The 15,216-nt window shown below is 44.0% G+C and overlaps 1 protein-coding gene across 7 annotated transcripts in view; it reads left to right on the top strand.

Moving 5' to 3' along the window:
• The window catches only part of LOC116951581 (uncharacterized), a 36,944-nt gene extending 25,599 nt beyond the window's left edge, over positions 1-11,345 (top strand). For 6 of the 7 annotated variants that reach the window (XM_032970325.2, XM_032970324.2, XM_032970321.2 and 3 more), the window contains 6 exons: positions 124-207; positions 610-653; positions 2,208-2,302; positions 3,390-4,012; positions 5,279-5,351; positions 6,416-11,345. In XM_032970325.2, the coding sequence (XP_032826216.2) occupies positions 124-207; positions 610-653; positions 2,208-2,302; positions 3,390-4,012; positions 5,279-5,351; positions 6,416-6,846 (1,350 nt within the window). In that variant the 3' untranslated portion in view covers positions 6,847-11,345. The remainder of the gene's footprint in view (positions 1-123; positions 208-609; positions 654-2,207; positions 2,303-3,389; positions 4,013-5,278; positions 5,352-6,415) is intronic. The other variant, XM_032970318.2, reaches the window with a different exon arrangement.
• The last annotated feature ends 3,871 nt before the right edge of the window (positions 11,346-15,216 follow it).

Raw genomic sequence — 15,216 nt, 5'->3', positions numbered from 1 at the left:
GGAAAATAATTCAGTTGTGTATGTACAAGTTTTTATTATTATTTTATCCATCTACGTGGATTTAACGAAAGTCCCAAAGAATAAGAATGTGTATGTACAATGTATTTTGTGGTCAAACTGCAGGCAAGTTTGCAGTGTCTGCAATGGAAATTGAATGCAGCACTAGATGCCCTCAACACAGGCACAAGACATACAGGAAATACACAGGTACGAAAGCAATTATTACACTGCATGTATTTCAACAAGTTTTCTGTCATGTATCTGTTAAAACATCCCTCGATGGAACTTTTTGGATAGATATCCAGGGTGTGGATGGATGCATAGCAAACAAGTGATGGCATGCACACACATGGTAAATCTATAACTTATCCATTGTGCATCTATATAATAGACATCGCACGCAAACACACATATATATGAGTGATTACATACTCTTTGGTTCTATTCGGTAAAGTCACGTAGGTAAAAAATAACCAAAGAGTATGGATCCTTGCAGTCACGAAAGCTTCAAATCTAGAGTGATTACATGGTGCACATGCAGATTGACGTAGAATGCAGCCTTGCTGTAACAGTTGGACACATGTTTCAAAAGTTAATTCTGTTTTTCAGGTTTCGGAGCGACTACGTCTACCCCAGCCTGGCCCATCCAACCTGTATGTGTTATAGAGGGTAGTGATAAATTAATGTTTATGTATTACATGTTTAAGTAGCAAAATAACTTGGCAGACCATTTTCTTCCTTCCTTAATTTTTCCCTTTACATAAAAACTAAAAGTATTCTTACACACAGTTTCAGCCACAAGGCCTTCTGGGAGTGCACACATTCAGCAACATGGGTTCATTACAAGAAAACTGGAGCGGTTTTAGCATTACCTCCCAGAAAGCCATGTGGCTGATGGGATGTGTAAAACAAATACATTAACATTTTTATGTCGAGGGAGAGCTATGGGAAGGAGGCATATGTGTGCTTATTTATTTTATTACTTATATTCTACACAGTGACGTGATTATTTTGTGTAATTTTCCCTTTGTGCGTCTCCATCACTCTTCAGGCCTTAATACTTTCTGCTTCTTCCTTCGCACTGCTGCCCTTGGAAATTCCCTTCCATCGTCTCTTTCCCCAAGTTCTGAATAACCTTGCTCAGTTCAAGAAACGTGTTTTCTCATCTATTACCACATTAATGGTACTGTTTGTTCCTGGCTGCTTGACGTCTTGGGCCAATGGGCCTGTGTTCAGCAACTGATTGATATTAAACATCACCAAGAGCCAATGTTCATCATAGGTTAAACCATAAACTTGACTGGAGTGAGTGAGCGAGTGGTGAAATCAGTCAACTTGACCGTTTTACTTTGAGAATACAGTAAACCCCTCTCTTCGTGAGGGTTACGTTCTTGAAAACGCTCGCGAATGCAGAATTCGGGAATGCAGAAACCTTGTTCAAAGGTAAAAATGTGGTTACATTCCTGGTACGAGTGGGGGGAGATGGTAAATGTTTAATAACTATTACTACAATAAATAGATTATAAATAACAATGTTTTAATCACCTCTGATGATTTTATGACGATGAAGGTGGTGGTGATGGTGAGGAATTCAGGAGGACGACTTCTTGGGAAATACAATGAGAGAGGAAAGTGAAGACGCACTTTCCTTTCTCATTTGATGCTTGGGAGCCATGATTAATGTATTTTAGCAAGCAAGTACAGTACGTATAAAGTAAAAATGCACAATAGCGAGCTCAGAGGAGCTGCAAGGTAGTACCGACCTATTTGTGGTACACGGGATTACTGCAAGACTGAGGAAAAAACGGGCAGCCAAGGTGGTGTATTTAACCTTCAAAGAGTTTCATATTTAAGATTCGTCATGTACCTTCCCAGTGTCGGTGGTCTGGCACGTACATTGTTGAATACTGGAGTCCGTCAGGTCGCGAATAGGGAATTAATATGCATTTAGTAACTCGGGAATGCGAAACTCGTGAATCTAGAACGTGAATAGCGAGGGTTTAGTGAACTTTTCTGTGTGGATCAGAGGACGGCATACTAAGAATGCTGAGAAGTGCTGTCGATGCTTGAATTTTTAGTTAAACATTTTTGGTAACAAATGTGTTTCACAAATTTAAGAAAAATGTCTCCCCATAGTTGGGATGATAATAATAAAATTAATAAGTAAAATTCTATCGGTTTGTGTGTTTGCCTGTGTGAATGGCAAGTGTTGCTGCTGCTGAAAGGAGTGGAAGTCCAAATGTCGCCGTTGGTCATGGTTCTGCTGGCGTCATTCGCGCTGCAGCAGTCACAGGTACAACAGGTAGGCATCAAGTGACTACTTTTTTTTAAACTAACATTTGCCTTTATCGTGTAAACACACAACACCTGCTTTTGTTAACAAAGTAAATAAGTATAGGAATCCCCGCGATACATGAGGGATGTGTTCCTGGGAAATGCTATTTCACTCCAAATTACGTAAAGCAAACTAATTTTCTGTAGCCAATGTTAAAATCGGGTTGCATTCCTTGCCATCATTTCTGGAAAAAAATGTGTGACAATTTGGCATGAAATATACAAATATGCATGCGTCTTAGTTGACATACATTTGAACCCTTTCCCTTTCGAAAACATCTACAAGTTGCAGGGTGGGTCCCGTTCACCGCTGAATCTCGAAACGCACAAGCGGTTAGCGTTCATTTTATTTAGAGAGGCAAAGCGCCGTTGTTTTTAGAGACATTGTACTCACTGCCGACAACTGTACCGACATGACCACACTGATAACTGGCGCCAAACTCTGCCACACGTCCTCGTGCATCGCCTTGCCGGAGCCTGTATAAAGACGTGTACATCATCGGAAAAACTGATGACCTACACGGAACTAATAATACATTGAAACAATTGGATAAAACTCACCAGCGATAGTTGAAGAGATTGCAGATCGAGGCCTCTTGGGATGAACAGTGGTTGAGTTATGCAGACGATGGGGCAGGTTTACCTGCCTCTTCATCTGACAAAGCTGGGGGAAATCCCATTCACGTGGTGGAGGGATTTTTGGTGGTATGTGCTATGCACGTACAGTATGGTATTATATCACAGTATTTTTTTCACCACGACCAATATCTATAAGGAAATATGTTTCCAAATTAATCGGCAATTAATATGCAATACAATAGATAATGCAGCACCTTATAACCTTGAAAATCAGTTTTTTTTGTGAATTGTACAGAAACATGTAATGCGGAGAGACGAACGAGGAGGCAAATTGTGTACTTTAATTAGTGACTTCTGTTGAGAACAAGGCAAATTAATATTTCGTGTCATGTTTTTGTTATTGATGGCAAACAACATGCTGAATAGTAAACGACATGCGTGGGATTTCTATATTCTCATTCCGATTCCTTCAACAGCTTTGGCGGGCCGGCCCAACCCCACCACAGCCGTCCCGCAGCTCCCCGGAAGCCATTCAGACCTCTCACAGAGGCTTGCAGTTGCGCCAAGCTCAAGCAGACCTCATGCACTATCGCCCACGCAGCAGGACAAAAACGTGCAATCAAGCCAACCTGCAACATTGGGCGACGCCCGTCCTGACCTCACAGCAACCAACAGCAGCGCAGACTGTGGCTCACCGTGGCGTACGGCAGTGGGCGTAGACCCTACCGCACCAGCCGCGGCTCAATCCACACAGATCCAAGAGCCAACCGGTGCAGACGTAAAGTCTAGCCAGACATCTGGACGTGTTGTCCCGGGGCACGTGGGATCCCCAGGCAAGCTGGCAATTGGCAACGACTCCAAAGCAACCGAGGGGGCTGCGTTAGCAATACCACCGCTGCGGCTGTTAAGAGCTCCCACGGCAGAGAAACAGCCCGGCCCACGTGATATTGCCATTGCCACCCACGTGAAGGACTGCCCGGTGTCGTCCTCGCAGAGGACCGACGCTTCAGTTGTTGCACAAATCAGGGGGTCCAGCAGTGTGGCAGAAACGCAGGTGCCACATGATGACCCGCAGGACAATTTGCAGGAACTCAAACAGGTGAGGTGCTCGTTCTTAATGTGTTTTTGCACCTAACACATTCATAAGTAATATGAAAAAAAAAACGTATTTTTTAAACATGCTTTAATGAAATGTACCCTACTAGTAATGGAAGAACTCCACGACTCCAGGAAGTGGCCCCGAAGCTTGCCATAATGTAAGGGACCATGGTGATTTACAGCCAACGTTAGTTGAGCGTGGACAATTAGACCCAAGCTGAAACATAACATGTAATAAAGATTGTTTATTTATTTTTTATAATAGAATATAGTATTGTCATCAGTGACATAAGTATACCAAGTTTGCAGTCGATACCACATTGGGAAGTGGGTTAAAATATTCCTGAGTGTCACTGGAGAATTTTATAAAATAAATAGGACAATTTGCCTCTTTCCCTGTGTCCTGTCCCTCTACATTACCGAATACAGCTATTTAGAGTGCCGTTTCATGCTGGCAGCTTGATTATTTGGGACTGTGGGTGTATTATCAGTAACTGTTTAAATGTACAGCAACAGGCTGTGTAGCAGTAAGTCTGGTTTATGAAGGATTGTCTGACATATCGATGTACTTCAGGCTTCCACACAAGCAGTCTTATCCAAATAGAGGTAGACTGGATTGTAGTCAAGGCTGCGGAAACCTTGAACTGTAATTATCTTCTGACTAGCTGATTATCAATTGACTCAAGGGAGATCTGGGTAATGAGTTTTCAATTTGTATATTTTTTAAATATAATTCTGGTGTTTAAATGGACTGTGGTTCCTGCAAGCAATGGTTGTATGCAATTGCTAGTTATTAAAGATATCAGCCATGATCAGTGCACTGCTGGTTGAATACCTCCACAATCTGTCGCTATCACGATGTCTCAATGCAACAATCCATCTAGCTCCTGCACAAAAGGTAATTTAACCACTCTCCCTGTATGGTGGACATCTTTTCGGATACATCCACTCCTTTGGTTGCCACTCCATCGTTAGTCTCTACCACTGGCCGTTATCCTTTGAGCGATATGGCCTGCTTAAGCCCAATTGCTCTTGTTTGGGAAATAAATGGGTGGAGAAAATGTTAGCCATTTCAGATTTTTGAATGACATAACATTGAATAGAAAGGAATACAGGAAGTTATTGACATACATTTGAGAACTGCCAATGAGGGCTCAAAATGATGGCAAAGGCAATTGCATTTTTTTCCCTCTGAATTGAGCGAGTGACTGTCAGGGATATTAAACATACATGGAGTAATTTCATTGAGGTTATTGTTGACCTACAGGTCGTCTCAATAGTCTCATCGTCAGCGGATGCAGTCATTGACCTCACGGAAGAGGATGAGTCACAAGGTCAAGGTGAGCACTGCTTGGTTAAACGGTTAGGCCTCGACATCCAGGAGGGTTAGGTTCTTGAAAATCTGCGCAAAAGTAGAATTTGCGAATTTAGACTGTTTATGTGGTGATATTGTGGTTAGGTTTCTGTATCTAACTGAAGATACAGGATACAAATTGTATGTTTCATAACAATCTTATACTCTAGAAAAGTCACGTAATTAAAATGTACAATATTACAAATAAATAATACAAAACATCCATAAATTATACTGCAAAATTGCAAGTATTACTTACCTTGGATGATGGGGGTGTAATGATGATACTTCTTTGGTGGTTATCGGTGCACTTGCTGCTACACTTTCCCAAATTGCCTTCTCGTTTTTCTTTATAAATCCGACTTTTGATTCGTTTACCATGTAATGGTGGACAACAGCAGACACTTTCACCATGAGCAAGTATATCCAACAACTCTACTTTTTCAGCTAAACTCATCCCTTTATTTTGCCTTTTACTTTTGCTCTGATGTCCTCCCCTCAATCGATGCGTAGACTCCATGGTCGAAATTTAAAAAAAACACCAAGACAAAAATATCACAAGGCAATTTGAAGAGTAAAAATTTCAGCCGGCTTGAGGGCCACAGCCCACTACTGCACCGTGCAAATTACAGTAGCTTCACCCTTGATGCAAATCAAAGGAAAACGTCGTGAAAGTTAAACTGGTATACAAATAGTAAATCGCAGATAATCTGCAAATGAGGCTTTACTGTGTAAGGTAATCAATCCTTAGCGTCATGGAGAATGCAAGCAACACAATATATGAACACAAACATGGCATTTCACCAATTTTAGAAATTCAACAAACTTGTTAACTTATGTTGCAGCTTTGATTGTACTGTTTGTTACTGGCCAATTGACATTTTAGGCTTTTTGGTAAGCTCTGCAACTATTTAAAAAACAAATCTAGAAACAGACATTTAGATTGACACATTCACTAGGTATACACATTGAGGCTAAGTTGCCCTCTCTCTTTGAATATCCTCTGCGACCTTCACTTAACTGGAGTTTGCTGCTGTTGTTAAACTCCAGGAGCCACCCAGCGCACCACTTCCCCAGCGCCGTGTCTCGCCCAGCTGCCGCCGCTCCCAGAAGCACCCGCTCCATCCACCCTTTGCCCTTTGCCCCCTGAGGCTGCGAAGTCACTGCCCCCACAGAAGGCTACACTCACGGTGACGCGCTCCAGCTCCCAGATCGTGCTGTGCTGGAATGTACGGAACCCGGACGACCGTTGTGCGGCGGCGGAGGCCTTCTACCTGTACGCATGCCATCAGGAGTTGGCAGGGCGCCCACCTATGCACTGGCGGCGTGTGGGAGAGGTCAAGGCATTGCGCTTGCCCATGGCTTGCACTCTCTCCCAGTTTGGGTTTGGCAAGCGTTACTACTTTGCGGTGCGAGGCCGAGACTCCTACGGACGCTACGGACCGTTCTGTGAGCCGCAGTGCACAGAACTCAACATGTAGGTGCTCCCAATGACATTGTTTTCACAAGAAACTAGAGCTCTCTTGTCCATGCATCTCTTAACAGTCAATAAGCAGACAATTCTTCCCATATGTATCTCTCAACATGCAAATAAAAGTGTTTTTACTGATCCCATCAGCCACAAGGCCTTCTGGGAATAAATTATTTCAGGTGCATTGGTTAAGGTCAACAGAACTCTATCAGTTATGATATTCATTATTTCATCAGCAGTGTCAATCAGATTTATAGCAACTGCCTGATGAAGCTGGTTGTAACTACCAGAAACATGTCATACTGAATTGTTAAATGTGTGTGGATTGCTGTGTGCTGAAGCTGTAATAAATTGGCACATTTGTGGGATTTTGATACTTTTTACTTCCGCAATCTGACACAAAATAAATCACGAATCGGCACCCCCAATTGTGAAAACTTGGCAGAACCCTCCTGAAAATGGTCGTAAGTTTTGGGTGAGTGCTCAGTAAATGAGCATAAATATAAAGAATTAGCTTTGTGTTGGTGGCAATGTAGCTTTATGAACTGAAGGTTCTTGTCTAGCAACAAAACATGTCCCAGGTGGAGGGCGTGGTGGCTACAGTGTTAAGTGCATTCCACTCGCGGCTGTGCTGCTGGTATTACAGAGTAATCTTCACGAGGGCCCGACCGATTGTAATGTCTACAATAGTAGGAACTTTTTGTGGATTTGGTTAATATTTTATTTCAATGTGTAGCTTAAAATGTTTTTATTCCCTTGTCAAACATAAGATGGGACATGATCGAATGTTGTCGTGTGTGTGGTGGGAAAATTATGTTTTTAAATCAAAGCCGAGGTTCAATACATAATTATGATGGTTGCCAAGTGTGCTTTTATTGAATGTAAATGCACGTATAATCTAGTTGCAGTTTGGTCCAAGGTGTACTGTTTTATGACGAGCGTGCCTGCATCAGGCATCTTCGCTTTTGTACTGACACGAGCAACACTCGCACGGTGGCTATAACCTTTTGGTTTAATCTCGGCAAAATGTAAGAACGTAACTACAGTGAGGGGAAAAAAGTATTTGATCCCCTGCTGATTTTGTACGTTTGTCCACTGACAAAGAAATGATCAGTCTATAATTTTAATGGTAGGTTTATTTGAACAGTGAGAGACAGAATAACAACACAAAAATCCATAAAAACGCATGTCAAAAATGTTATAAATTGATTTGCATTTTAATGAGGGAAATAAGTATTTGACCCCCTCTCAATCAGAAAGATTTCTGGCTCCTAGGTGTCTTTTATACAAGTAACGAGCTGAGATTAGGAGCACACTTAATGGGACTGCTCCTAATCTCAGCTTGTTACCTGTATAAAAGACACCTGTCCACAGAAGCAATCAATCAAGATTCCAAACTCTCCACCATGGCCAAGACCAAAAAGCTCTCCAAGGATGTCAGGGACAAGATTGTAGACCTACACAAGGCTGGAGTAGGCTACAAGACCATTGTCAAGCAGCTTGGTGAGAAGGTGACAACAGTTGGTGCGATTATTCGCAAATGGAAGAAACACAAAAGAATTGTCAATCTCCCTCGGCCTGGGGCTCCATGCAAGATCTCACCTCGTGGAGTTGCAATGATCATGAGAACGGTGAGGAATCAGCCCAGAACTACACGGGAGTATCTTATCAATGATCTCAAGGCAGCTGGGACCATAGTCACCAAGAAAACAATTGGTAACACACTACGCCATGAAGGACTGAAATCCTGCAGCGCCCGCAAGGTCCCCCTGCTCAAGAAAGCACATATACATGCCCGTCTGAAGTTTGCCAATGAACATCTGAATGATTCAGAGGACAACTGGGTGAAAATGTTGTGGTCAGATGAGACCAAAATGGAGCTCTGGCATCAACTCAACTCGCTTTGTAGGAGGAGGAATGCTGCCTATGACCCCAAGAACACCATCCCTACCGTCAAACATGGAGGTGGAAACATGCTTTGGGGGTGTTTTTCTGCTGAGGGGACAGGACAACTTCACCGCATCAAAGGGACGATGGACGGGGCCATGTATCGTCAAAACTTGGGTGAGAACCTCCTTCCCTCAGCCAGGGCATTGAAAATGGTTCGTGGATGGGTATTCCAGCATGACAATGACCCAAAACACACGGCCAAGGCAACAAAGGAGTGGCTCAAGAAGAAGCACATTAAGGTCCTGGAGTGGCCTAGCCAGTCTCCAGACCTTAATCCCATGGAAAATCTGTGGAGGGAGCTGAAGGTTTGAGTTGCCAAACGTCAGCCTCGAAACCTTAATGACTTGGAGAAGATCGGCAAAGAGGAGTGGGACAAAATCCCTCCTGAAATGTGTGCAAACCTGGTGGCCAACTACAAGAAACGTCTGACCTCTTGTGATTGCCAACAAGGGTTTTGCCACCAAGTACTAAGTCATGTTTTGCAGAGGGGTCAAATACTTCCCTCATTAAAATGCAAATCAATTTATAACATTTTTGACATGCGTTTTTCTGGATTTTTTTGTTGTTATTCTGTCTCTCACTGTTCAAATAAACCTACCATTAAAATTATAGACTGATGATTTCTTTGTCAGTGGGCAAACATACAAAATCAGCAGGGGATCAAATACTTTTTTCCTTCACTGTAAATCGAAACATGCATTTATCACTTCCCATATGTATCTCTCCACACGTGTTTTTATTTAAGCAATGCATATGCAGTTATAAATGCTGACTGGAATGCACTTGAAAGCAGTGGTGTTACCTTCTAAACTTTACAATCTGTATAAAAATGATTTTAAACTGGATTAATGGTGTTTAACAATGCTTGTGACATTTCACATTAATTTTACTTTTTACACAGCAAAATTTCAGTTGACACACTTTACTAATTTTTTACGTGAAATGGCTTGGACGTTAGAAGAAACATTATTTAGACGGTATAGTTACTTTCGTCAATAAATGTATTGCCACATATCTAACAATTGGCAGTTTAATCGCTTTAATAACAATAAGCAAACAATTGGCCTCCCCATATTTGTACCTCCACATAAAAAATATATACAAGGTACAGGCAGTCCCCGGGTTGTGGAACACCCGACTTACGGAATTCTGACCTTACGGATGTGCTCCCATAAATAATGTAAAAAAAATCAGCATGCGGAAATATTAGCATTATGAAAGCACAAGTAGTGCAGTGCGGTGAGGTTGTGGATGAATGCAGTGGAGCAAGGGGGACAGCATCTTCCCTAAGGCAGTGTATAGCAGCTCTGCACTCTATCAAACTGTTACATCGTTACAGTGCGTATACCCGCCACAACGTCTCGTTACTTTCAGTGTAATATCTTAATTGCATTGCAATAATGACTACTTTATTTAATACAATTACACTTTGTATTCTTAGTTCTTTCGGTAAAGTCACGTTGAAGGGAAAAAAATAAATATATATAAAACAATAAAAATTCTCACGACGTTTCGACCATAACACAAACGGTCATCATCAGGTGTGAAAAAACCTGATGATGACCGTTTGTGTTATGGTCGAAACGTGAGAATTTTTATTGTTTTATATATTTCATTATTTTATTGTTTCCCTTCAACGTGACTTTACCGAAAGAGCTAAGAATATGAATTACTGCAGTCACGAAAGCTTTAAATCAAAATTACACTTTGCTTAAGGTCGTGGCCAACATCAATCAGAGAAGTCTCGGCCTCGCCGAATGCACGGTAAATGAACATTTAGAAGTGACTGCTTTCTGTTAACAATATTAACATGTTTCGTGGTATTCAAACAATTGTATACAATGTGTTCCATTAGTTTAATTATGGGTGCTGTTAGGGTAGATATTCGACGAAGAGCCTATGTACAGCGATATTATCCTGAGGGAAAACTATTTTTGGCTATGGGATTTAATCTTGATTTTGGGGGGAAATTGTTCAGTTTCCTACATACGGAAAATGCAGGTAAAGGATCGTTTGTAGAACCCCTAGCCCTTTCGTAACCCGGGGGTTGCTTGCATTTTTTATTCAACTCATCAGCCACACGGCCTGCTGGGAGTCCGTTTTAGCTGCATTGGTTCAACATGCATAAACTGGACTGGTTTTGACACTCGGTGTCTCAGCATTCGGACTTGCTTGAACCAATGCTCATGAACTGCCAGCTTGCTGTTTTCTCATAGCAGCTGCAAGTAAATAAATGCAGGGTATATATATTCATGCAAATATGGGCTTATGCCTCTACCAGTAAAGAGTGAAAGGGATTTCATTTACACAAACGCTGCCAATCCGTGAATGCTTGTAGAGAATTCCTTTTGCTTAAAGTTCCTAAAAAATGTTAAAGTGTTACAACTTGAGAACGAAAAAGTTACCAAATATATGTATATATTACACATTTTACTTGTGGCATTTAGCTTTTCATTCCATTGTTATTTTTATGTGGTGTGGGGGGAAAGTGACAGGTGTAAGTGGGTCACGTCATGTTTTGTTGATTTGGGGAAATAAAATAACTGGTTCAGGAGTAAATCATCCTTCCCTTAATTACAAAACGAGCGCTTGCGTCGCCGTAGAGAACACGCCTGACAATAAACAGCACGCTGCCTTCATATATCTGTCCCTCTACATATAAAAAAATAAATAAAACATTTGCACATCCCAACAGCCACATAGCCGCCTTGGAGTGCATTCAGTCGCAAGCAAAATGGACCAGTTTCAACATTGTCTCATCAACAGTCTGGGTTCCTTCACCAATATTGGTGATATGCCCTAGTTGGACATACAACTGTTGCACACTCGAAATGAAGGACGTGGGCAGGTGCTCCAAATCGAGGGCAAACATTTATTGTGGTTAATCTCTAAGATGCAACAGCACGTGTGTCACAGCAATCTTTAACTGAGTCGCCATTAATCATGTGACTGGTGTACAAGTGCGGTTAATCAATAACCCTGCCAGCCACCTACAGGCCCAACTCAGTCATCACATGCTGCTGTGCGCATGCATTGATGCACAGCACATAAGGACTCTGGCAGAACCACACTTTACTCCCTTGCTGCACAAGGAAATCATTAAAAGAGTGGGCCATTCCTAATGTGCCACACAACTCTACATTTATTCAAGCCTGACTATCCGCTAAATAATCGACCAACACTGACACCCGTTAAATATCCGAACCAAGATGGACGCCCGATAAATAACCCAACCAACATGGACGCGGTGTTTGTGTGCGTGTTACAATCGGGTTGGTAGTTCAGGGTAATAAGACACGGTCAAATACACCGCATTACTCGAGTCCCTCTCGCGTCTGTGAGAGACACGAGCCAAACCCGTGCTGTAATACGATAAAAGCTGGCTGAAATTGTGGGGCTCCGACTCGACCGGGGTTGACTGGGTCGCCCGGCCACGAGCCCCAGGTCCCCCGGACTCCATCCGCCACCTCGTCCTCATGGGACAATCTCGACCCCACGCTCCCCTCCTCGTCCTACTCCGGGGCGGCGGCGGCGCGCTCTCTGCACGATGTGTGGGTAACGAGTATTCTGGCACTACACTCGCTACGGGAGGACACTGCTTTTTCGTTTTTGGCGCGGCTCATTGGGTTAATGCCCCGGTGGTGCATCCACACCGACGCAGATTTACTCAATGCGCAATGGCAGATACTACACAGAATCAGCGTGAAAAGCATGACCATTAATGTCAATACGCAGTGCGAGACGCGCGACCATCAGCGGAAAGGCTCGGCATAAACGAGTGGCAATTAACACTAACACTCGGAGCACGAGCACCAGCACAAAGGCTCGACATGAACCCGTGGCAGATAACGCTTCGTGCGGGACGCGTGACCACCAGCACAAAGGTTCTGCATGAATGCACGGCAGATAATGCAGATGCTAAGCGTGAGACGCGCCACGAACACGGATCGTTAATGCTCGTCCCCGTGTGGGCCATCGCTCGCTCCTTGCTCACACGCCGCTGCACACACCACCCCAGGGCCACCGCGTGCACCAATATGTGATGTCTGGGCGCGATGCTACACTGCCCCCTCTTGACTATGCATGCAACCCACGACTTGCACAGAAACCTTGGACACCACACCGTATACCGTCTTGCTAATACCTTTATTTTCAGCGCAAAGAGACCCTTAAAAGTAAGTCGTCTAGTTAGTATGACCCGAGAGTGTATTTCGAGAAAAGCCTTGTGGAACGTTGCTTACCCACCTAGTCGACCAAGCATCCTCCGTCGTACATCGTAGCTGCAGTTACTGGTGTCACATGGACGCTGAGACCCGTGAAGAGATGGGGGCTTGCTGAGATCTCCAAAGCGAAGACTAAGGAGATAAGATGGTCCCCTCGTTCCCAGGTCTCACCTATTTACAACTTCAAAGGACCTCGATACCGCGTGGCCAATCGTGCCTTTCCTCTCACATGGCCCACAGTTGCCTTTGATCTCCCCCGACCCATTGTCTGCTTTTCCCATACTTTTCACGGCCTCTCCCCCCCAGGTAGGCCTGACCGCTGGTTTGGCACAGGGTTTCCAGCAGGTGCTCCATGGACTAGCTGTGGTGGCGGGATGCCGAACAGCAAATCTGCGGGCAGACCCGACTTGCGACCGAACATCATCCGGAAGGGGATCTGCCTGGTGGATGAAAGCAGTTTGGTGTTATATGCAAACAGGGCATAGGGGAGGTGTTCGTCCCAATCCTGCTGATTGGTTGCCGCCATGCGTTTTCCCTGCCAGCATCTGGATCATGCGTTCAACCATGCCGTTCACCTGGGGATGATAGGCTGTGGTTCAATCCCTCTGGATTATGAACTTTTGGCACAGTGCCTGGAACAACTCACTATCCTGGTTGGAAATAACTCGTTCAGGGATCCCATGTTTGAGCACGTAGTGGTCGACGAAGGCCCTGGCGATCACAAGGGCCATCTTGTCAGGGATGGCCATGGCCACTGGGTAATGGGTAAAATACTTCATGTCGACGAGTATGTACCGGTTTCCCCGGTGCAATCGTGGGAACGGCCCTTGAAGGTCGACCCTAACCAGTTGGTTTGCCTGGCTGACATGGAACGGCCTCAGGGATACCTGGCCACTGCTAGCATGCGCGGCAGCCCTGTACCCAGGCAGCTACATACTGGGTCAATTTGGACCACAGGTATTGGCGGCACAGGCTCTCTCAGGTGCGCCGCTCCTCGTCATGGCCCCCGAGTGGATGGTCATGCACCAACCACAGCAGCTGGGGTCGCACTTGTGTGGGGACACGCATCCCGGCTCCCCAGCCTCAGTGAGTTCCCGGACCACTCCATCTACGAAGTATAACCTGGGATACAACCCGATCCAAGGTCTCGGTATGGTGGTCTCCTTTCCTTGAAGGGCCCTCTCAATGGCCGCAAGGTCTGGGTCCTGCTGCTGCCTTTGTCACACCTGTCCGTTGTTTAGGCCGGGAATGCGCAGCCGATGTTCTCCTGGATCCGGCCGGGGCGGCCAGAGGGCTCCACCAGAACTGTGGGCGCGGGATTGGTAAAGCCAGGGACTCTGTAAGACGATATAAGCTGACTGAAATAAAAAGGGCACTTAGCCAATCCAAGAAAATGTAAAAAAGAGGGCGTGCCACTTGACCATGACGTGACCATCTCAATCCACGAATTAATCATTGACATTGATTACATGTTATTGATTCTGCTCAATGATTTTGCCGCGGAATTATAATTTTTTAAAATGAAAATGTTAACTCAAACTAAAATTATAAATGGCAATCTCCCCTCAACCCCGCCCCACGTCACTCCCCGCTCTTGCTTTTGTTGTGCTAATACTTACGTGACCCGGGGGTAGAAATACTTACGGGATCCCAGGTTACAGCTAAGATGACGTCATGAGGGAAAGGAAAGAAGTGGCGCGAGAGAGAGGGAACGCCTTGGGTGAGAGTGGTGATGTCACCGATATGAGGCGGGGCGATCAAGGTGCTTCCTGGAGGGATTCAGAATGGAGTGGACGCGTCTGGGATGAGCTCGCGCGTAAAATAAAGAGTGGATCATCCCAATCTTTGTTGGATGAACTCATTACACTATGATGAAATCAGACGTAAAAACACTTTTATAAAGGCATGAAAAGCATTTGCATAGCAAATGAATATAGCTGTCTCGTCTAGTGTTAGAACAGACTGACATTAAACATCTCATTAAAAACCATTACTTTTTCCCCGTTAACCGCAGGTTTTTAGTTGAAATAAAAGCGGAATCAATGTTTTGTCAGAATCGTTATGGATCCTAATTAGCGATCCAAAACACCTAAAACATGCCCCATTTGACGCCATAGCACCATATATGGACAAAGTGTTGTATATGAGCCTTTTCCAAAATTGATATTAACAATAATATCTGCCGATATATATTTTAATAAAGGAAA

This window comes from Petromyzon marinus, chromosome 43 (genome assembly GCF_048934315.1).
Source record: "Petromyzon marinus isolate PM22_M1 ecotype Great Lakes invasive population chromosome 43, UKy_Petmar_22M1.pri1.0, whole genome shotgun sequence".
In the NCBI taxonomy this organism is placed as follows: Eukaryota; Metazoa; Chordata; class Hyperoartia; order Petromyzontiformes; family Petromyzontidae; genus Petromyzon; species Petromyzon marinus.
Note: the sequence above shows the minus strand (reverse complement) of the source record. Positions and strands in the feature narration are given on the sequence as shown.